Source organism: Actinia tenebrosa, unplaced genomic scaffold, assembly GCF_029948245.1.
Source record: "Actinia tenebrosa isolate PJP-AT-01 unplaced genomic scaffold, QUT_ActTen_1.0 PGA_scaffold15__27_contigs__length_11533743, whole genome shotgun sequence".
Lineage (NCBI taxonomy): Eukaryota > Metazoa > Cnidaria > Anthozoa > Actiniaria > Actiniidae > Actinia > Actinia tenebrosa.
The window spans coordinates 5,721,993-5,745,297 of NW_028292575.1; the positions used below are offsets into that span (position 1 = coordinate 5,721,993).

The following is a 23,305-nucleotide window of genomic DNA, read 5'->3' on the forward strand; positions in this document are numbered from 1 at the left end:
GTGTTAATGCACTCATCTAATCGATACCCCTATCGCACTTTGGCCACTTTCCCTTGATTTTACTGTGATTAGAGAGTGCAGGGGGTACTCTACACCTGGCGTTATTACCTCTAGCCCATCCTAGCCCAAGTTTGGATCGATGCAGGGGACAAACAGTCCAACTACGGATATCTTCTGGCGAAGTAAATATGGCGGCTGCTCGGCTAAGAATCAGATCTATCTCATTCTCGATGCCCGTAAACTGAAATGCGGATCTATATGGGCATTGATTTCTTTTTTACATACTTGTAAAGGTATAACTGTGGTGTCTTGCTTTCGATCTTTTCTGTCGAATCCACAGGTTCCTCCAACAATCGTTTTAAATGAACGGCAAATCTCCATTCTATTTAGTGTACTCACAAGCAACGCAATAACCAACTAAAGGAATTATGTTGCAAAACATAAACATGATTGGACAACAATTACTTGTCAATTTCATGCGTGCAACGTTAATTGGTACCGACCGGAACCATGACATTTTAAAAACTTTCTTTTGTTGTTATTTTGGAGGGTGTCTTGTTATGTAAACCCAAAATCATAGTAAAAAATATATCATTGCAAGAATTCTTAAAATCCAAACATGAATCAACTATGGAATATTTGTATATTTTGATGAAAATAATCATGCTATTATTTTCAGACCATAGACGCGCTATACTATTTTGGTGAGAGTATATATTTTGGGTTAGTCGAGTGAATTTTGAGCAAATTCAATTTATAGTTTGAGTTTACTGTTTCAACTTCTTTCAGAATAAGTCCAGGAACTTTTATTTTTTCTTTAAAATCGTTTTTATTTATTTTATTTCTTAGAAAGTCAACATGAATTCGTTTATATTAGTAAACAATATGTAAATTGATTGAACTCGCCGACAGATAAAATCCGTGAGTTTCTTACAACTTACAGGCTGTGGTGCAACGCGCAAAATAATTTCCCCAAGAAAATTTTGCATGATTCGTGGAAATCATTATTTCAACTTTAATTCAGGTTGTCTTTTTGGTAAAAATTTTTCGTCGCACATGAAAAAATATCTGATTATTTTTACCCCACTTTAAGAGGAGTTTTATATGTGCTCCAAAAATAAATTAAGTAAAAATCGAAAAATTTCACCAAAATTACTAAAACTCTACAAATTGTTTCTTAAGATACCAATTAACTACTATTTAGTCTTATTACAGTGCTAGGTTGCTTTGTTTGGTCGCGATAAGCTGTTAAAGTTGATGTAAATTATCGGCCGAAAATTAGCGAATTTAGTTCAAAACTCTTTTCTTCGATTTTCTCGAAAACTAAGCCATATTTTACCAAACAAACTACACAGTGGTTTTACTTACACTAAGGCCTACCTAAGTTTAAAATATTAGCAAAATCAAATTTTCGACCCTTGCCACCCGATGTTTGATTTTTGCTGACATGCCTTCTTAAAAATCAAAGTCGATGCTTTACCTTAATGGGCATATATTTTACCTAGTCAGTTTGCACAACACTACTTTACCCACAAGCAAAGTAAAATGATAGTAAATGATGTCTCAAGACGTTTACGCCACAATGATGTCAAAAAACCGCTAAAACGTAGCCTCAACTCCGCAATTTATTTAGATATTATATGAACATCTTGATAAACTAGATATTTTACGAATCGTTGCCTCGTTGTACACAATGGCTTCGCTGTTTGCTCTTCTTCTATTTCTTTTTCAAGCTGTCGACCTAGAAGGTAAGACATTTAATTCACTAAAAGCACTAGAATATTCTATTAAAAATCAATGCGGAAAGGGAACAAGAGAATCGGGAGATCCAGTCCAGCACCGAGGTTCTTCAAAAAGGAACGGACTTAAAATGAAGCTTGAGCGTAAAATGTTTGTATTCATTATTCTTTCTTTCTTCAAGTTTCTCATTTTCTATAACAATAAGTAGGGAACTCTAAGAAGCAAAATTAATTAAAGTCATAAACCAAACTTAAGCATGAGTTGAAATAAATGCTAATTACGCTCATATTGACTGATATATATCTTGGCAAACGTAACTTTTATCGCGGGCACCAGTACTAAGCTCAGTTATGTCAGCCCAAATGTGTTTTCGAAACTCTCCGTTTTCGGTCTCAACGAAAAGGCATCAAAATATTCGCGTCTACACTAGCGCTTTCATAGTGTTTTTACCCATCCACAATAAACATTCACACATCCACATTCAAGCATCATTTGCGCATCCATTTGTTTGCGATCGTTTTAGTGGGCGCAAGGCCAAAAGACATCGAAAGAAAGACATCAAACGAAAACACAATAGTGTGGACGAGGTCTTAATTACAAGTGTCAGTTTTGCACGACTCTGCGCTCAAAGGTGTACAAGCCGATGAGGGGGATCCCAAAGATTTAGATAGTATTCTTAGATTGCACGTTACGGCATAGCTGTCTTGTTGGTTGACGATAACAAAAGCCTACAAGGCTATAGCGTTGTTTTTTTGTTCCTCCTTTCAATGAGTTTTTGGTCATAAGGTCAATAATTAAAAAAAGTGCGTAACACCTGCACATCCTCTGAAATACTTGATGAATGCCGCACCTTACTTTAGTCTAGCTCAAAAAGAGGCGGAGCTAGGGGTGGGAAATGTAGGGGTGCAGGGCTCTAATTTTTCGAAGTCCAAGATCCATGATTTGGACTTATCTTGCACCAACCACTTTAGTCTATTCTTGATAACCATTCCTAGTGAAAAAAGTTAGATTGAAATTAATGTATGAATTTTTACTTCAACTCGATTCTTCATTTAATGAACTTATAGGTTTGACTAGCTGGCCAGGTGGAAAATATGGTATGTTAAAACCCACAACTGGCTGTCCTGAAGAATGGACCAAAAAAAATTGGAAATACACTAAAGTGATAAACTGGCGCTACCGGAATTGGTACTACATGTACATGGGATGGACAGACAAAGGATATGTCTTACAAGAGACAAAAGCAAATTATCCAAACAATACCAGTTCAGATATCTTACATATCCAAGGACATGTTGGCCCAAACTCCGTCTTGAGGTACTTTTGCGTTAAAAGAACTTATGTGAACTGGTTATCCCCGATAGAATGGCCACAAGGTAATGAAACAATTTTTAGCCTGATCGATTCTTATCAATTATATAAACTATATTATTAATTAACATTCTTTGCTGATGTCTACGAATGCATTCTATGAAATAACTGTTATAAATATTCTCGTGTTCTGATTGGTTGAGAGCGCATGCTTTATGAAAATACACAGCACGCGCGCACACTTTCAGTTGCCTTTATGAAATAATAGTTATTGTGATTTGTATTTTATAAAACAAATAAAACCTGATTGCTGTGCTGTGTGAAGTTGTAAAAAGCACTTGCAGATTAGTTGAACACTTGAGAAGCGTTGAGAAGTACTCCGTTACGCGTCGTGCTTCTCCTAACACTTTTCTTGTGTTCTGCCAACTCCCACGTGCGTTATGACTAAACACAAGTTAACACGCGCGCGCGTTTTTTATTTCTTCAAAATAAAAAAGTATGTATTCCCACCCCCTCTTTTAAATTGTGAGACAGCGCATAACAATATTTCTTTTAAGGACGATACTGTATCCACCAAAATGGAAATCATCACAGTGTGCCAAGGGGAATTATCTATATGCTGTATGATACAGACGATAACAACAACCACGTAACCCAATACGTTGATGACTTCATTGGATATTGGGGAAATAGCATCAAAATGTGGTTTTCATGTCAAACAAGTGGTGACAAAAAAATTCCAATCTCGTTACCGATAACCAAACCCTTTTATCTGCTGCCTTATGGGTCACGTGACTGTCAACAAGTCAAATGGATGGTAGCAACAACTGAAAGGATCAAGTACCACACACGGAACTACAAAGGCCATAAACAGAACGGTTTTGGGTATGAAACAGTACCATATCATGAAATCGGTGACATTAATGACAAAGGAATCACCATGTATTACTGCTATTACAAAAGTAAGGCATAAATATTAATATACACAGTAAAAAAAATAAGTATCAATAGATGAATAGGCGTGGGGGAAAGAACAGAGGGAAACTGGACTGGCACAGCAGTTTAGGACGGTGAGAGCTACTTTCGCGGACACACATCTAGGGACGACAAATGAACAGTAATATCACGAAATTGCAGTAAAGTGCCGTATAATCAATTTATTTTTTGCCGGCGTTCCTTGTTCATACGTAAAGCATGCGTAAGAAAACAATTTCCGCAAACATTGCGAGTGACTAAAGCTCCGTTTACACTGGCAGTTTTTGCGGCGATTTTTGCTGCGATTTTTGTGGAAATTTTCGGAAATATGAAATCTTTTGTCTCATCCTTCAAAAGAGACATTCGTCTAGGAAAATCTTGGTATCCCTTAAAAAAAACTTTACAACTAAATTCTTTACCATTATTTATTATGGACAAAATCGCAAAAAAATCGCAGCAAAAATCGCCGCAAAAATCGCTAGTGTAAACGGGGCTTAAAGACTTAGGCAAATTTGGCTCATATTTTAGTGAGTAGATAGCACAATAATTTCTTTTACCCCAATAAAAGTGCTAACATTTTTCATTAAAATCTCTTAATTGATCGAAAGATTCACATCTGATACTAGTTAATAGTCAGTCGGGTTTTATGAGATGAAAAAATTCATTTAATTAAGTTCATTTTATCACATGTACAGGTTGCAACTACACTCTGACAGACAAGAAAGGTGTTTTCCAGTCCCCTCGCTTTCCTGGTAAATACCCGGATGGACAGCTGTGCTCGTGGAGGATCATAGTCCCTGATAATCACACTCTACTTGTTCGCTTCACTAACTTCTCTTTGCATGAAAGTGCAAAACCAGACAATTTAACATTTTTAACATTTGTCGATGGTAGTTTCCATTTAAATGACACCTTTCATGGTCATCACAATCAACCATTCACCATTACGGCGACTAATGATGTCCTTTTTGAGTTTCTTACAAATGAAGAGGGACACAGCACTGGATTCAGGGCAGAGTACACTGTATTCAAAACACCCGGTAAACATCAAAAAATTGTTTTTTTTACTATTTTTTTATATGTTGGACTATATTTGGACTTTATGTTATAACATGCAACCCTTGAAGTGATGCCACCCCTGGTCCAAAATTGCAAGTCCATTACACTAGCATCCAAACAAGTGTTCGAGTTTGTTTGTTTGTATTTTGTTGTTGTTGTTATAGGTTTTTATATTTGTCATAAAATTTAGCACCAATAGCAGATTATTTTCGTAACCCCTGACGAAGCAGGCTACTGGAAACCATTTCTGCAAAATGCAGTCGCCAAATTATGAGAACACACTGCAACTGCTACGCAATGCGATGTTTAATGTAATACATTACTAGTTGAGGTATTTTAGCGCAAGCAGGGTGACCTGCAAACCTGTCACCATTTTTGCACATTATCTTATTTTGAAATTTATTTATATTTGATTTATCTCCAGAAACAACACCATCCTCGCCACCATCCACGACAAGAAATATCAGCCAACACACAACTCTGAGTACAAACACTTTGACAGGACTTCCAACAACAAAAATACCCACAACAGAAACTGGAAGCGATAATAATAATAGCAAAGCTGACAACTTAAAACCTCCAGAAACTACACCTTCCCCACCATCCACAACAAGAAATATCGGCCAACACACAACTCTGAATACAAACACAGGAGTTCTAAATACAACAAAAATACCCACAACAGAAACTGGAATCGATACTAATAATAGCAAAGCTGACACCTTAAAACCTCCAGAAACTACACCTTCCCCACCATCCACAACAGGAAATATCGGCCAACACACAACTCTGAATACAAACACTGTGACAGGAGTTCCAACAACAAAAATACCCACAACAGAAACTGGAAACGATACTAATAATAGCAACGCTGACACTTTAAAACCTCCAAAAACTACACCTTCCCCACCATTCACAACAAGAAATATCGGCCAACACACAACTCTGAATACAAACACTGTGACAGGAGTTCCAACAACAAAAATACCCACAACAGAAACTGGAAACGATACTAATAATAGCAACGCTGACAACTTAAAACCTCCAGAAACTACACCTTCCCCACCATCCACAACAGGAAATATCGTCCAACACACAACTCTGAATACAAACACAGGAGTTCTAAATACAACAAAAATACCCACAACAGAAACTAAACATAAGACTAATAATAGCACCGCTGACAACTTTAAGAAATACTGCAGTATGGGCGAATGCCATGGGGCGGACACAACGATTCTGATAGTGATACCGCTGATATGTCTGATCGTCGTCATTGCCGTCGTTATTATAGTTCTCTACCGATGGAGGTATGACAGCTTATATTTATTTGTAACTTAATAATTAATCAATTATAATAATCATGTTTTTATTCTGTGAATAATGAGGTGGCCTATGAGGGTCATTGAGCATGTTAGACGAGTTGCTGCAAATACGAAACACGAGTTGCTTTATGTTAGACGGGTTGCTGCAAATAGGAAATTGCTTCAAATAAGAAACACGATTGCTGTATGTTAGACGTGTCGCTGCAAATAGGAAATTGCTTCAAATAAGAAACACGAGTTGCTGTATGTTAGACGGGTTGCCACAAATAAGAAACACGAGTTGCTGTATGTTAGACGGGTTGCCACAAATAAGAAACACGAGTTGCTGTATGTTAGACGGGTTGCTTCAAATAAGAAACACGAGTTGCTGTATGTTAGACGGGTTGCCACAAATAAGAAACACGAGTTGCTGTATGTTAGACGGGTTGCTTCAAATACATGGCACAGAATAGGCGGACACATCCGGGACATTTCTATTGTTTTGGCGCGCGGTTCAAATCATGTTCACTTGACTGTGACTCGTTTACAGAGTAAAATTACAAGAGAATTGGCTGAAAATGGCTCAAGTAGACTCTGAAAACCAGTAATTTTGTATCTTCTTCTTAAGTTTTTTACATGGCCAAAGGGTGCAAATGAAAGTAGAGATATCATCTTGTCATTTGGTAAAATCAAAAAAATTAAACGATAATTTTTTTTTTGAGGATTTTAACAAGAAAAAGAAGGACTTTTTAAACATTTAAGTATGGAAACATAGTGGTCGTACATCTTGATGTTGAAATATTTTGTTTTCCAAGTGAGTTGGTCGATGGCCAAAAGGTGCAAAACAAACTTTAATGTCTAAAGAACATTTTGCACCCATTACACGGACTATCCGTTAAAATTATATTTGAGGTTTTTAAAGTTAGAAAAATGTGTGGTCTTTGCGCCTGGGTTGAGCGGGATTCCCGAAGTACTTGCAGCTGTCCGCGGGACTCTCGGCAGCATCAAAAACATAACCTCTATTGTTTATGGATTAAGTCATTTTTCATTTCTCGCCTAAGCTTCTTATCATTTAGCTCTTTTGTCTCCAAATTGAATGAATAAACACTGTCTTGTGTGTTTTTTTCATCGGACAAACCTCCTAGTTCATTCAAACTTTGACTTTTAGGAGCCACCAAATGAGTAATTGTCATGACTCATATGCTATATATGCTATCGAATCTACTAATAGGTTTTCATATCGCTCATTCAAGAAAGGTGAAGATCGGCAGCTCCATAAAGGCTAACTGCGTATTAAGCGTCTCCTTGACTTTTGATTTATAAAAGAAAAGCTTTGAATCGAAAACAGGAATAAAAATTTACCGGTAACAAGAAGTACGCGAAACTTTCTGTTTATAAGCGATTTACTCCAACAGTTTTTCATTTTCATTAAACGGTTTTTGATAGCAAACAATTTTTTTAAATAAACGACAGGAGAAAACAGAGTTTTCTGTCTTTGGCCGCCAGATTTAACCGATTAGTTAACCACGATTTAGGTTTTAAATCCTTCCTTTAAACTAGTTACTGTATTGAATTTATATGTCGGTTAGCTTGCAAAAGAGCCGTAAGTTTCAATTTGTAAACTAAATTCCTATGCTGGTCAAAAAAGTTTGGTAAAAAGACTAGATATTAGTTTGTTTACATGCGTGGTGATCACTTGTCAAACACGGATTATAAAGACAAAGGAGGCGGTTTTTGTCAGTCTCACACTTCGTTCGAGGGATACGCTTCGCAGCTTCCCGCTCCCCGCTTTGCTCGGATAAATTCGCCAATCAGAACTTGAGGAATTCTATTATCATTCAAATTTATGCCCACCCATTGAAATGTACGTGAGAATCTGAACTGTAAGTGCATGTCCCTAAAACAATAGGCATTCTGTGCCATGAAGAAACACGAGTTGCTGTATGTTAGACGGGTTGCTACTAATAAGAAACACGAGTTGCTGTATGTTAGACGGGTTGCTACAAATAAGAAACACGAGTTGCTGTATGTTAGACGGGTTGCTACAAATAAGAATAACGAGTTGCTGTATGTTAGACGGGTTGCTGCAAATAGGACTAAATGAAGAGCGGCTGCAATATGAAAAACAGGTCGCAATTGCTCCAAATCAAGGAATAAGTTGTTTTCCATGTTAGACAAGTTGCCATGTCAAACGATAAGCACTGCGCGAGAACTTTGCCGATTGGAACCGAGTTCTAGGTTAGGTTAATTTTTCGAAGATTTCTCAGCCAAAGCGAATTTCAATCGAATTAAAGTATTCTATATTTGTAGAGAAACTTCAGGCAATTCTCCTCAGCTTAATAGATTTCAGTTTGATGGGTTTTGTCTTTTCTCGGCACAGGGATACGGTTAAGAGTGTCTTTTTTTCGTAGTACTGAAAAAATTATGATTATGATTACAGACTGCAGGACAACAGACAAACTCACGGCTTGAATGCCTGCCCGCACGTTTTTTTTTTTTTTTTTTTTTTTTTTTTTTTTTGATTTTCAACTCTCAACTAAAACGATCGGAAATTGTTATCGATCGAAAGTTACAAAAAAATAAAAATAACTTTTAAAAAAAGTTAATTATTCATAGGTTTTAGGTCACCCATCCAGATATTAACTTCGCTCAACCGGACTTGACTCAGTATCTTGAACGACAACGATATATCCACTTGACCACAGTTACAGGTGAATCCAGCATAACAATAGCCGTGAAAACAATGCACCGAATAGACTAGACTTATTAAGATTATCATTTCAACCGATTCCGTGCGTGGCAGAGATGCAAGGGATTAGTCGATATGGTCTGGGGGCCGGCTGGTCTCTCCCCTGATGCTTCGGCTAGAACATTTTCTTGCGTAATTCGTACACCCAAGGGCAGAAGGATTTAATCGCCGTCAGGTCCGAAGTCCATACGACGCCTCAGCTCTGCGGATGTCTCGGGGGTATGGCAAAGTAGAATCGATTTTTTATTTTTATTTTTCGTCTTTTTGTCAGTGGGTTCGAAGCATGTCGTATCCAGATAAGATGATCTATTTTGCAAAATAAAAACAAAAAACAAAAACAAACAAACAAACAAAAAAAAAAAAAAAAAAAAGAAGCAAAATAAATAAATAAATAATAATAATGATAACAACAATAACAATAATAATAACAAAATGCATATCATTTTCATTAATTCTGCAATATATTTTAAGAAAGAGTGACTACCTGATTACTTTTCGCTCATATTCAGCGCGCATTAACACAGTTAAGTAACCAATCTCAATGGGAAAAACTGAGAGAGTATATATATATTGACTGCAAATGAAATATGCTTCGTTTAGACTGTTATAGCCCTTAGTTTTTTATTCCTACCTAATTCTCACTTTGTTTGTTAGGTCAAAGAGAATAAAATTTGAAAGATTTGCATCAACAAGGTATTACGAAAAAGATATTCATCTTACTAAAGTTCATGTTATCAGTTTGAGTTTAAAAAGAAGAGGACTTATCCGCCGATTCTCCTACAATAAGTTTCATCGGGAGAGAGAATTTAATATAAACCCGTAATTGTCGCTTTAAGTTATAAGCATTGCCCCAAAATGGAAAAGTTAAAATTGCTCTGAATTCGGCCTCATTATAGAGAAGCTTGTCGCACTTCATTCATCCCATTCAAGATTTTTCCGAGTCTTTCAATTTTCAGTTGCATAATTTGCTTGGTATACTGCGAAGAACATATCAATTTGATACGAATTTCATGGTTAGATTTTAGTTGCACTTGGCATTAATAATGAATAAATTAAGATTCGTCTGATGCCAGTCCCTCCTCTGCCACCATACTATGGGCAGACGTGCCTACATCTTCTCATAATTATTTCATTATTCAAGAGACTAATGAACTAAGAGAAGGAATTCCCCCTATATAGCCTTGTAACCATCATGTGCACAGTTTGATGCTATTTTTAAAACATTTGTTTTTCTGCACGCGCATTTACTGCGCTCTATACGCTGCTTGCTTACGTTTTTGTGCTTTTCCGTTATTTCGACTCTGCCGTGGATATGAAGGTGCACGTCGAAAGCTTGGCAAATATGACAGGAAATTGAAGTAGTAATTTGTTCAATTTTCTGGAGTATTTTTACATTTATTTTCCAAAGTTTTCGACCTACATCGTCATCTTGAGTGCAGATTTTAATATTTGAACATAAGAAAAGCACAAAAAACGTCAGCAAACAGCGTAGAGCGCACGCGTACTATGCGCGTGCAGAAAATCAAACGATCAAAGAAATGATATCATTGGATGATATTTTAAAAATAGATTCTGAAAATAGCATCAAAGTGTGCACATGATGGGGTACGGTGATTCTTCTCTTAGTTCATATTCTCTTGCATTATTGCATTCATTATTATTATTATTATATATATTATTATATACATTTATTATTATTATTTATTATATATATTTATTTATTATATATTATATATATTTATTATTATTATTAATTTTTTTTTTTGTTTAAAAACAATTTCCTTGCTCTATATTTGAATGTTTGCTTGATTGTTTTGATACAGGTATCTTAAAGAAGACGGTATGAATCCAAGCTACGACGAGTAAGCAAATTATGATTACCGACATTATGTCATGTGAGGCAAACAGTGACCCCGCACTTATACGCGATGGTGTCATTTTCTTTCATATCAAGAAATTCTTCAATTCATCTAGAGCGCAGATACTAAACCTGTGAAACGTTTTAGTTAATTTTACTAAATAGTTATATTTCTATTGCATGCTTTATTTTCTAAGCAGTTTTCGTATGAATGGGAAAAGCTCGCGGCACTAACGCGGTCATGACGCGGCACGGGATACGCCAGACCAATCACATTGCGCGAGAATTTACTCTACATCCAATCAAATACTCGAAATACGGCATAAACTCGGTGCAAAAACATGTCACGCAAGGGTCACTGCCAGGGCACTGCCAGACCAATCACATTACGCGAAAAATATCAGCCAATAAACGCACCAAACTTTTCGCAGTCATAAAAAAACTGCTCAGTTGTCAGTGCTGTGCTTAATAATAATTTGTGTCTAAAACATCTTTTAATCCTCTTCCACAGTACGGGACATATCCAAATAAACTTTCGCACAAGAACAGCAACCACGAATACAGCACTGGGTACAGACGACAATGACGCGCAAATGTATCCCCTGACTGCTCAAAACAGAACGCCATAGGTGACTAAAGTATGGACTCCGGATACCCCGGAATACCATGGGCTCGAGCCTGTAGAAGTAGGGAAGAAATAAGGCCTCTAGAATTAACAATTTTTATATTTACTTAATATATAATATAACAGGGCTACCCTATTGAAATAAAGGCATTCAAAAGATACATTGACACCTAGTACTTATTATTATTTACTAATTGTACAAATGAAAAAGTTAATTGCTTTCTAACTTTTTGCTTCGTCCTAGCTATTCTTTATAGTGTAGCTTGAATCAACTGTTGCCTGTGACAGCCAGAAAAATTGTTTTGAGAAACCAATGTTGCACTGAAAAAGATAGTTTAATACTGAAACAGCAAACCACGGCCGTCACCGGGCAAAATGGTTTGAACTCATTTATATGACAAACACAATAAAAAACGGGATTTTTCTCGAAACCTCTAATTATACGATACACAGTTATCAAGCTACAGTCATGCATTATTTGCATCTTGTGAATAAGGCTTTAAAATAGCTATACCAGGGAGCAAAAGAAATAGAAAAAGAAACTTTTCATAGATGTTAAATATCAACGTCTAATATTATTTTGTAGATGAAGTCGTAGATGAATCATAATTTTTCCTTGATTGTTTCGAACAAATAATCGAAAGTGAAACGCGAAACGCTTGCGTAGTTTATCAGGGATTTAAAAAAAGCTTAAATCATATCCTCACACAAAGAGGAAACGATTTCATTATCCCAATTAATCCGTAATGAAAAACAACCGTTTCTTTTTAAAGCTCTTTTTACTCGAGTTTGACGAAGGACTAACATCCGAAACGTCAGTACTGTTGATTATCAAAATATCAGTTACGTTGTAGCAAGATGAAAGCGAAAACAAGCGAAAACAAGTAGGACAGATTCCGGGTGATTGTGACAAAATTGATTAAAAAACACGACAAGGTGATGGTACGGAAGTAAAACGACATTCCTGGATCGGAATTACTTGCTTTGGTTATATGCGATTTACTGTTCGTCAAATGTAAATGCAAATTGATCATGGAATGATGGCCATACGTTTGTTAGCCACTGGCTGTTAAGGACCGTTATCAAACTATATATGAATAATAATCAAAACGAAACAAACAAGGACTTCGTTTACCTGCCATATTTGCGTAGACCCATTTTGCCGTATAAAACCTAAACGTCTTTCAATTTGCAGCTGCATAAGTCGCTTCATATAATGTGAGGATCAGCTCAATTTGATACATTACAACCGCAGTACAAATAAATATTTCATATATATTCTCATATACATAAACGTAGCTATAACAACGCAGCATGGAAAGTTGACAAAAAAAACATATTTTACTGAGAATTTTGCCCGAAACACGGCATGAACACGACGCAAACACAGTCACGTAAGGGCTACCCTATTGAAATAAAGGCATTCAAAAGATACATTGACACGTAGTACTTATTATTATTTACTTATTGTACAAATGAAAAAGTTAATTGCTTTCTAACTTTTTGCTTCGTCCTAGCTATTCTTTATAGTGTAGCTTGAATCAACTGTTGCCTGTGACAGCCAGAAAAATTGTTTTGAGATACTAATGCTGTACTGAAAACGATAGGCGAATACTGAAACAGCAAACCACGGCCGTCACCGAGTGAAATGGTTTGAACTCATTTATATGACAAACACAATAAAAAACGAGATTTTTCTCGAAACCTCTAATGATAAGATACACAGTTATCAGTCATGCATTATTTGTATCTTGTGAATAAGGCTTTAAAATAACGAGAGAGGAAAAAAAATAGAAAAAGAAACTTTTCATAGATGTTAAATATCAACGTCTAATATTATTTTGTAGATGAAGTCGTAGATAAATCATAATTTTTCCTTGATTGTTTCGAACAAATAATCGAAAGTGAAACGCGAAACACTTGCGTAGTTTATCAGGGATTAAAAAAAGCTTAAATCATATCCTCACACAAAGAGGAAACGATTTCATTATCCCAATGAATCCGTAATGAAAGACAACAGTTTCTTTTTAAAGCTCTCTTTACTCGAGTTTGACGAAGGACTAACATCCGAAATGTCAGTACTGTTGATTATCAAAATATCAGTTACGTTGTAGCAAGATGAAAGCGAAAACAAGCCAGCTTTGCATGGTGTCGCAAATAAATTAAAAATTGACATCGATTGATCTTGCTGATCCTTAGGGGGAGGGGGTGGGGTAAGAATAAAGATTTATCGTATTATTTTAAAATAAAGGCCAAAATATTATTTAGATTTTAGGAGTTATCTTTTTTTTTATAAATCGTTTGTCATTCTCTTGTTTATTGTATTTATTTTTCTAGTTATATAACGGTCTAACGTTTAAAGTGCACATGAACCCTTCGACAATACTTTCAGTACTGATTCTGCATAAAGTAAATAGTTGATTGGTAAAGTATTTCTTGATTTGAGTGATGCGTCTTTAAGTTATGAAGGTTTATACTTCCAATATGTGAATGATGATGACGTCAGGTAAGGTATTTGAGTGTTTTTGTTGTAACTAGTAATACTAAATGCTGGCCATTTTGAAAATAAAAATTGTAAATAGCTTTCATGTAAACCATGAGTAAAATAATGATGCTTTTTAAATACTGTTTCTATGAACCAGTTCGATTTTGTATATTTGATTAAGCCTTAATAGACGTCACACTCATTAGCATATTGGAAGTATAAACCTTCATAACTTAGAAACGCATCACTCAAATCAAGAAATACTTTACCATTCAACTATTTACTTCGTGTAGAATCAGTACTGAAAGTATTGTCGAAGGGTTCATGTGCACTTTAAGAAGGGTTGGAAAGGGAAAGCTTAGTTATCGGCCTCCCCACCCATGTATACTTTAGGAACGTGTGCTGAGGTTATGACTCGAAACCTAATTTCAAAAGCCTCAAAACGTCAATCTGAAGCTGACATGGTAAAGAAACAAGAATAAGTTTCTAATCCGGTAAGACTTATTGCACTTGGTAAGATACCAGATACTTGGTAAGATACAATGGTGTGCGCTTTTAGTTATGCAGCCATTCTCATCCTTCTTCTGCAGAATGGATATATCACTGGTAAGTATAGAATACTGAGATGTTTGAAACAAGCAAAAAAAGTGCGTGTGGTATTATCTTCATATACATTAGTAGATTTTTTACTTGAAAAACTACTTTCACTGAAACGCGATCGTTACTGATGGAAAAAACGTGAAGAGAAGTATATTTATAAATATAAATTGCACATTGAACAATTGTTAAGGTAATTCCCTTGAAAGAAATTTTGCCAATAACCTTGTCCTGAAACTTTGCATGGACATTAATTATGCTTTGGACATGTAACTAAAAGGTGGGGTCACCAATCTCGTTTTTTCGCTGGATGCTCTCCAAATATGTCAATTTATGGGTTTTATAGTGAAATGCGGTAGCAACCGGAAGCTGCAATCAAGAACCTTTATTCACCGTTAAAAGTACTTTCATATAACAAAACGTACTTATAACTCGAAGTTTACTAGATAATCTATACTATTAAATCCATCAAAGTTATTAGATGACTATGATTCTTGAACTATTAGTGAAAAATGCAGGTATGTGCACCTCTACGAACGTCCAAAAATTGCAAGGGGCAAATATTCCCATCAAAATATTTCAAAATCTATCCAATTATCTTTCCTTCATATTTTGATATATAATGACGAGCATCGCATTTATCAAAAATCTGAAATAAAAAATAGGGGTCACCATTCTCGTTTTTGATTTATCTTGAAAAAACATCTCAAAATAGTCCAAAACTGACACTTTTCCGAGTGGAGACTGGGGCGAGTCAGATAAAAATCGCAATTTCTCTACTCAAAAAAGAGAAAAAAGTGAAAATTGGTTTGGAACATGTTTCTTATTTAGTTTCCTAAAAAAAATCCCTAAACTTTGTTAGTTCCATTCTTTTAGTTGCATGCACAGAAAAATGCGCAGTGTAAAACAAGGGAATTACCTTGATAACATTTACACTTCTAATAAAAAGTTGAAGGAAAAAATATGAATTGAATCTTGTTTTAAAAATCACATTTTGAAATTGAATTTAGTTAAGATTGATTTCAGACTCACAGTTATGGTGTCGCAAATTTTGTCTGAAGCTCTGGGTTGCGTTGGATTGCCGTAGTATGCAGATTAATGCTTTTTATAAGAATATCAAGAGCGCGTTTTTATTACTTAACGGCTGCTATAGCATCGGGAGTATACACATAAGGGTCGTGGCATGGGTTCGAACCCCATAGAAGTCAGTGATCGCAGACGTTTTCAAAGAACAATGGATATTGTCGTTGGGTAACATTCACACCAACAAACTTCCTTGTTTACCATCTATCTCAGTATAAACATTTTCAATTCCGCTTAAATATATAGCTCTTATTAACCGAGTGCGAGGTCCGTACCGTAAGTTATGGACCGAGTTTTTTCCACTGCCTTATGGCCCAAGCGCGTAGCGCGCGGGCCATAAAAAAGTGGAAAAAACGAGGATCCATAACTTACGGTACGGACCGAGCAAACGAGGTTAGTAAGATATTTATTATATGGCAAGGCATTGAGATCAAAAAGAGGCGAAGCAACAAAAAGTAAAGTTGACAGCGCATGTCAAACGAGAACTGCATTGGAAGGGTTCCCGTACGTGCCAAAAGTGACATGTAGTGTTTGAGTCGCTCAAAAGGCGAAGTTTTAGTTTACTTTGAAAGAATTTAGCTAAAGCTTAAAGTTTTCTGAAATACTAGTTAACAAAAGTGAGGCTTTATTTTGCAAAACATATGAATGCAAAGCAAAAAAGGCATCAAAAGAAGACCTCAAGAACTCAACATGAGATTGAGAAGAAAACTGTCGTACTTCAAACTTCAAGATATTCACAACCAAGATGAAAAATACTACAGCCTTCCGCTTGTTTTCCTGCCTTTTATTGAGAAAAAAACTCAAAAACTGTCTCCAGAAATGAATGAGAAGCTTTGGAAAATTACGGCTAGCTGAACATGGATAGTTGTCTAAAAATACATTCAAATTCCAGAAATGAAATATTACTGAAATATGGACATACTTCAAGAGCGGATGAGCCTAGAAAACTGCTTAAAACGTTTACGAAAGAAACTACTGGCTTCTTCACCCGATCGATTCAGATAAGTTTAAACTGGACGTTGTTAGCTCACTGAAATAACAAATTTACGTTAATTCTGCTTGTAAACCTATCTTTATTTCATTTACTGAATTAGCCGCTAATCACCACCCTTTAGTTCGTAGTTTGACATAGTTTTAGCTTTAGCATAGTTAGTTTTTCTAGTTTTTTCTAGTCGTACAAAATCGCTCAACTAGTGCCGTGTAGAGCCTTGATCGAAAGAGTTTCGCTTGTATGAAAGAGTTGTCGCTTGTTTGATAAGGTTTACATTAAATGCCAGTGACTTTCAGTTATCTTTAATTATCTATTGAAGGTTTTCCGACGATTTTCATCCAGAAATATATACTTTTTGATAAAGATTTGAATGTTTTAAAAGATCATAAGTACGTACACTCAGTGAACCATTTCATTTTTCGGTCCGTACCGTAAGTTATGGACCGCAAATTGACCAATCATAGCGCGTGAAATTACCTTGCCATGTAATAATGAATTTTAATGATTTTATAGGATTGATCACTGGCTGGCCGGATGGAAAATATGGTCTGTTAAAACCTTCCACTGGCTGTCCTGAAGAATGGACAGACAAAGATTGGAATTACGTGAATTGGCGGTTGGGGTACAAGGGGTGGACAGATAAAGGATATATCCTTCAAAACACAGATGACAATAATCCAAATAAGAACAGCTCACAGACCTTGAATATCGAAGGACATGTCGGCCCAAGCTTCGTCTTGAGGTACTTTTGTGTTAAAAGAACTGATGTGAATTGGCAATCGATAAAATGGCCACAAGGTATGGTAGGATGATTTTTTAAACTTTTTTAAATTTTTCCGACACTTTTGAGAATTGCGAGGCATTAAATAGCAATAATGTTTTTCCTAGGAAAATACTGTATTTTCTATAAACAACAAGAGCATTCGGGATGGATTCAAATGTTTGATAGGGATAATGGCTATGAGCACTCAACCAACTATGTTGATGATTTTGCTTACCAATGGCATAATTCAATCGAATTCCACTTTTCCTGTCAAACAAGAGGCAACAAAAAGATTCCAATCTCGTTACCGATAACCAAACCATTTTATCTGCTGCCTTATGGGTCACGTGACTGTCAACAAGTCAAATGGATGGTAGCTACAACTGAATGGATCAAGTACTATACAAACAACTATAAAGGGAAATCTTATAAGTACGGGAGAGTGCCATATCATAAACTTGGTGACAGGAATCATAATAGTGGAATCACCATGCATTACTGCTATTATGAAAGTAAGCAAGTGCTGAATACTTATTTTATGATTATCTTGGATGACCGAGTGGAGTACTGGGTACGAGCTTGATAAGTATTTATTAAAAAACTCACCATTATTTCGATGTTTGAAATATATCTATTAATGGAAATGATAATAGCAAACAGTACCAGCTATTTGGAATCAAAAATATGAACTTTTAAAATACCTAATCGTTAGGAGATTGTTACTTGAAATACCTAACCGTTAGAAGATCGTTACTTGAAATACCTAATCGTTAGGAGATCGTTACTTGAAATACCTAATCGTTAGGAGATCGTTACTTGAAATACCTAATCGTTAGGAGATCGATACTTGAAATACCTAATCGTTAGGAGATTGTTACGTGAAATACCTAACTGTTAGGAGATCGATACTTGAAATACCTAACCGTACCAGATGTAAATGTGTGAAGGCTGGCCTAGATTGCACTCCTCTTTGCAAGTGTCAATGCAATGGGAGTAACACACATTAATGATTAGGAATATCTATTTGAGATTCCCTTGAATCGAAAATACATGTCATACAAGAAAGTATTCAATTGGATAAACTATAGGTATGAAAGTTTAAAAGTATCGAAAATGGGGAAATATGTAAAAATAGCCATACATTTAGAAGAAAATGGGAATTTTTTTGTCCGGAGCCGTGGGCTGAGACACTGTCAGCATTTTACGGTAAATGTCTGTAGTTAATGAAAGATGGATTCTGTTTTTCCATAGATTTTTGAAAAGTTCTAAAGTTTTTTTTCTTTATTTTTGTCCGAGTTTTAATGCAGTCGGAGCCTTTTTAACGCTTTACCTACTTCTCCCTGCATATTTTTGTTAGGATGCGCACAAATATTGCATATTGCATATAACGTTTTCAGTAACCTTAGAAATAGAGACCGATTTGGTCCTCTCCTTCAATTCTGCTAAGCTGCAAATCATTGTTTTTCACCTTTTACAATAAAATTTCTTGATTTATCGGATTCACTCATTTTTTCAGTTAATGATCGAAAATACTAAACGAGATAAATAGTTATGAATTATGTTCATTTTATATTAGGTTGCAATTACACTCTGACAGACAAGGAAGGTGTTTTCCAGTCCCCTGGCTTCCCTGGTAAATACCCGGATGGACAGCTGTGCTCGTGGAGGATAAACGTTCCTACTAATCACACCGTACATGTTCACTTCACTAACTTCTCTTTGCTTGACAAAGATACTTTAAAATATTACAAAATTGTCAACGGATTACTTAATTACACCGCTACTTTTGGTGGGAATCAGCACCCAATGCTGAAAGCGACGAGTGACGTAGAGTTTGTGTTTAGCACGAATATGTGGGGCAATAGCAATGGTTTTCGAGCACAGTACAGGGTTTTTATGCCAACCAGTAAGTAAAAACGAATACTTTTTGACAATACTATAAATGTAAAAAATCGACCATTTTAGAACCTTGTGTAAAAAAATTTCACATGGTGCTGTTATTCTATTCAGATGAACTCGTAATGACTATCGGTAACTAGCTGCATTGGAGGACTGCGTTGGTGTGTAGAATACAACATGTGAATACAACTCTACTCTTACTAACACAGACCATTTTGATTGTACCACGTTGTAACCATTTATATGTCGGCAAACTTTTAGGCAGACGTTTCGGGCGATCGCATCAGAAACCATGTTTATGATATTCGCTATAATGATCAAACCAAAATAAAGTTTGTAACTTCATACTGACGTTCCGGACTAAGTCTCGGTCTGTCGACATTTCACCCGATCACATCATCCCCTCAATAAATTATATATTTTTCTTCTCATTTTCTCTTTTACTCCGACGAAGGACTGACGTCGACCAGTATATTATATCTATTTAGATGCATGAAGATGACAGAAGACTTCTTCTGAAAATCTTTATGTTTTTAGTAATTCTAAAGTTAATTTATTGTAATGAAAAGCTTAAAATATAAGAAAAAAAGTTCATGTCATTCGTATAAACCTATGCTAAGATAAAACAATCGTTTTCAATTCATTTTCAGAGATTACGACGACACCTTTGGCTACGACGACAAAACTACCAACAACCACTACTAACCCGACAACCACTACTAAACCACCACCAACATCGAGCGGTTTTAAGGGATCACGCTTGTTTAGCTGTGATATGACTTTACAAATCGTTGTCATGGTGATACCGCTGGTCTGCTGTATACTTGTTATTCTCCTCGTGGTAGATATTATATATAGATGCAGGTATGGTACTTTTCTGACTTGTATAGCATGCATATTAAGTTAAAAAAAGTCATTAATAATTCATGAAGGAAACACAATAGAAATCATGACCATGAAGGAGGTTTTATATCTGATATAGATTCATCTTCATTTGCATAAACTTTAACATGGATTTTCTCTATCAAACTTGATTCATTTCGTAAAGAATTCGATACAATATGAGAACATACATCATATGTTTTTTAAGCCTTTTAATAAACTCGCAGATCGTGTTTTATCGGGTCTAAAACCACTCGGATGCGCCTCGTGTTTTATACCCGATAAAACACTCCTGCTCGTTTATTAAGCAGTACTTTCAAACTGTTCTTCTTTTCTGTTACAAATGTTTTCCTTCTTTTTTAATTTTTCTTGCCGTTTCCTGCTGCAGACATACGAAGAACAAGGCAAACAATTCAAGGTATGTCTCGATTATTGTAATGTGTTCAGCACATGTTAAGAAAAAAATTAAAAGAATACAAAATGACACTTCATTCACTCTTTTTCTAAAAATTTCTTTCTTTTGCTTCGACTCAGAAATAACGACTGTCTGGCGGTGAACATGACCTATGAACGGTAATGTAGATTTTTTAAAGTGTTTGTAATTGTTGGCCGGGATGGTGAGCCTGAACTAATTGCCTTTTCCCCCGACCTTTTGTTGCTAACCATACTGACATTTGTTTCAATTGTTTTCAGTGGAGATATCATCCTTGACCAGACTACTGACACTCCCACAGACGCGTCAACCGTAAACACAGTAGATGATCAACCGCAGTCACGTGACGAGCCTCCCGATTACGAAGACGTTGATTACACACGACTGAATGAAGTTCCACCTCCAAGAAGATCAATAAAACGTCAAGAATGTCATGCACTCGAGCCCGTTGGTTATGATACCCCTGATGTATTCTACCACGTGCTGGAGCACCCAAATATAGAATCATCAGATGGACTACAATGCTATGCGCGCGAGCCTCATAGTAATGGTTCCTCTGAAGTGTTTTACCACACATTGGATTCCCCCACAGATTTGAATAGACCAACTAATCAGAATCTTTTTGAAGTCAACCATTACACATTGAAGCCTGTATATGAATCAGCAGAGAACTCTGCTCCACTCGTTGAGGCGAACAAACTTTACGACAATTCCATCGCATGAGTGTGACATAGCATATCATCACGTAGGACAGATTCCGCGTGACTGTGACAAAATTGATTAAAAAACACGACAAGGTGATGGTACGGAAGTAAAATGACATTCCTGGATCGGAATTACTTGCTTTGGTTATACGCGATTAACTGCTCGTCAAATATAAATGCAAATTGATCATGGTATGAAGGCCATACGTTTGTTAGCCACTGGCTGTTAAGGACCGTTATCAAATTATATATAAATAATAATCAAAACGAAACAAACAAGGACTTCGTTTACCTGCCATATTTGCGTAGACCCATTTTGCCGTATAAAACCTAAACGTCTTTCAATTTGCAGCTGCATAAGTCGCTTCATATAATGCGAGGATCAGCTCAATTTGATACTATTACAACCGCAGGACAAATATATATTTCATATATATTCTCATACACACAAACGTAGCTATAACAAAGCACTATGGAAAGTTGACAAAAAAATAAAAAAATAAAAAAAAATTACTGAGAATTTACTCTCCATCCAATTGCCCGAAACACGACATGAACACGACGCAAACACGGTCACGTAAGGGCTACCCTATTACAATAAAGGCATTCAAAAGATAGAGTGATACCTAGTACTTATTATTATTTACTTATTGTACAAATGAAAATTGTAATTGTTTTCTAACTTTTTGCTTCGTCCTAGCTATTCTTTATAGTGTAGCTTGAATCAACTGTTCCCTGTAACAGCCAGTAACATTGTTTTGAGATACTAATGCTGCACTGAAAAAGATAGGCTAGCACTGAAAGAGCAACCCATGACCGTCACCGAGTAAAATGGTTTGAACTCATTTATATACACTTAATTGAAAAATCGTTGTCAGGTTCAAAAAAAGGTTATATCATCAAAGCTAAGACCGAAGGGGAGCATGAGAAGACAAATAATTATGCTAATTTCATGCGTATTGCAGTTTTCCCTTCATGTGCACATTTTATGCATCATGGCTTTGGCATGTTGTTAATCTAGGTCGACCAACTTTGCTCTACTGTGCATTTTTACATGTCTATATACAAATATAATACACATTTCAGAGTACCCAAAATCCTTTTCGGTCTTAGCTTCGATGATAGGACCTTCTCGAACCCGACTACGTTTTTTCAATTAGGTGTATACAAACACAATAAAAACGCGACTTTTCTCGAAAACTCTAATTATACGATACACAGTATCAAGCTACAGTCATGCATTATTTGTATCTTCTTGTAAATAAGGCTTTAAAATAGCTATACGAGGGAGCAAAAGAAATAGAAAAAGAAACTTTTCATAGATGTTAAATATCAACGTCTAATATTATTTTGTAGATGAAGTCGTAGATGAATCATAAATTTTCCTTGTTTGTTTCGAACGAATAATCGAAAGTGAAACGCGAAACGCTTGCGTAGTTTATCAGGGATTTTAAAAAAAGCTTAAATTATATCCTCACACAAAGAGGAAACGATTTCATTACCCCAATTAATCCGTAATGAAAGACAACAGTTTCTTTTTAAAGCTCTTTTTACTCGAGTTTGACGAAGGACTAACATCCGAAATGTCAGTACTGTTGATTATCAAAATATCAGTGACGTTGAAGCAAGATGAAAGCAAAAATAATTAAGCTAGCTTTGCATGGTGTCGCAAATAAATCAAAATGTGACATCGTTTGATTTTGATGATCCTTGGGGGAGGGGGAGGGGTAGAAATAAAGATTTATCGTACTATTTTAAAATATAGGCCAAAATATTTTTAAGATTTTAGGAGTTATCTTTTTTTTCATAAATCGTTTGTCATTCTCTTGTTTATTGTATTTATTTTT

The 23,305-nt window shown here is 35.8% G+C and overlaps 2 protein-coding genes across 2 annotated transcripts; both read left to right on the forward strand.

Annotated features, from left to right (window-relative positions):
* The first annotated feature begins 1,693 nt into the window (after nucleotides 1–1,693).
* On the forward strand, nucleotides 1,694–12,193 carry LOC116301306 (uncharacterized). The gene is made up of 8 exons (XM_089030393.1): nucleotides 1,694–1,748; nucleotides 2,808–3,116; nucleotides 3,609–4,013; nucleotides 4,722–5,066; nucleotides 5,510–6,395; nucleotides 9,793–9,831; nucleotides 10,962–11,000; nucleotides 11,508–12,193. The coding sequence occupies exons 1-8, from the start codon at nucleotides 1,694–1,696 to the stop codon at nucleotides 11,623–11,625; spliced, it is 2,196 nt and encodes a 731-aa protein (XP_088886519.1). The 3' UTR covers nucleotides 11,626–12,193.
* Nucleotides 12,194–14,572: 2,379 nt separating this feature from the next.
* Nucleotides 14,573–23,286, forward strand: LOC116301293 (uncharacterized). The gene is made up of 8 exons (XM_089030808.1): nucleotides 14,573–14,712; nucleotides 17,291–17,575; nucleotides 17,666–18,052; nucleotides 19,117–19,446; nucleotides 20,090–20,303; nucleotides 20,710–20,739; nucleotides 20,856–20,894; nucleotides 21,015–23,286. Exons 1-8 carry the CDS (start codon nucleotides 14,649–14,651, stop codon nucleotides 21,475–21,477), a joined length of 1,812 nt encoding a protein of 603 aa, XP_088886934.1. The 5' UTR covers nucleotides 14,573–14,648; the 3' UTR covers nucleotides 21,478–23,286.
* Nucleotides 23,287–23,305: the final 19 nt, after the last annotated feature.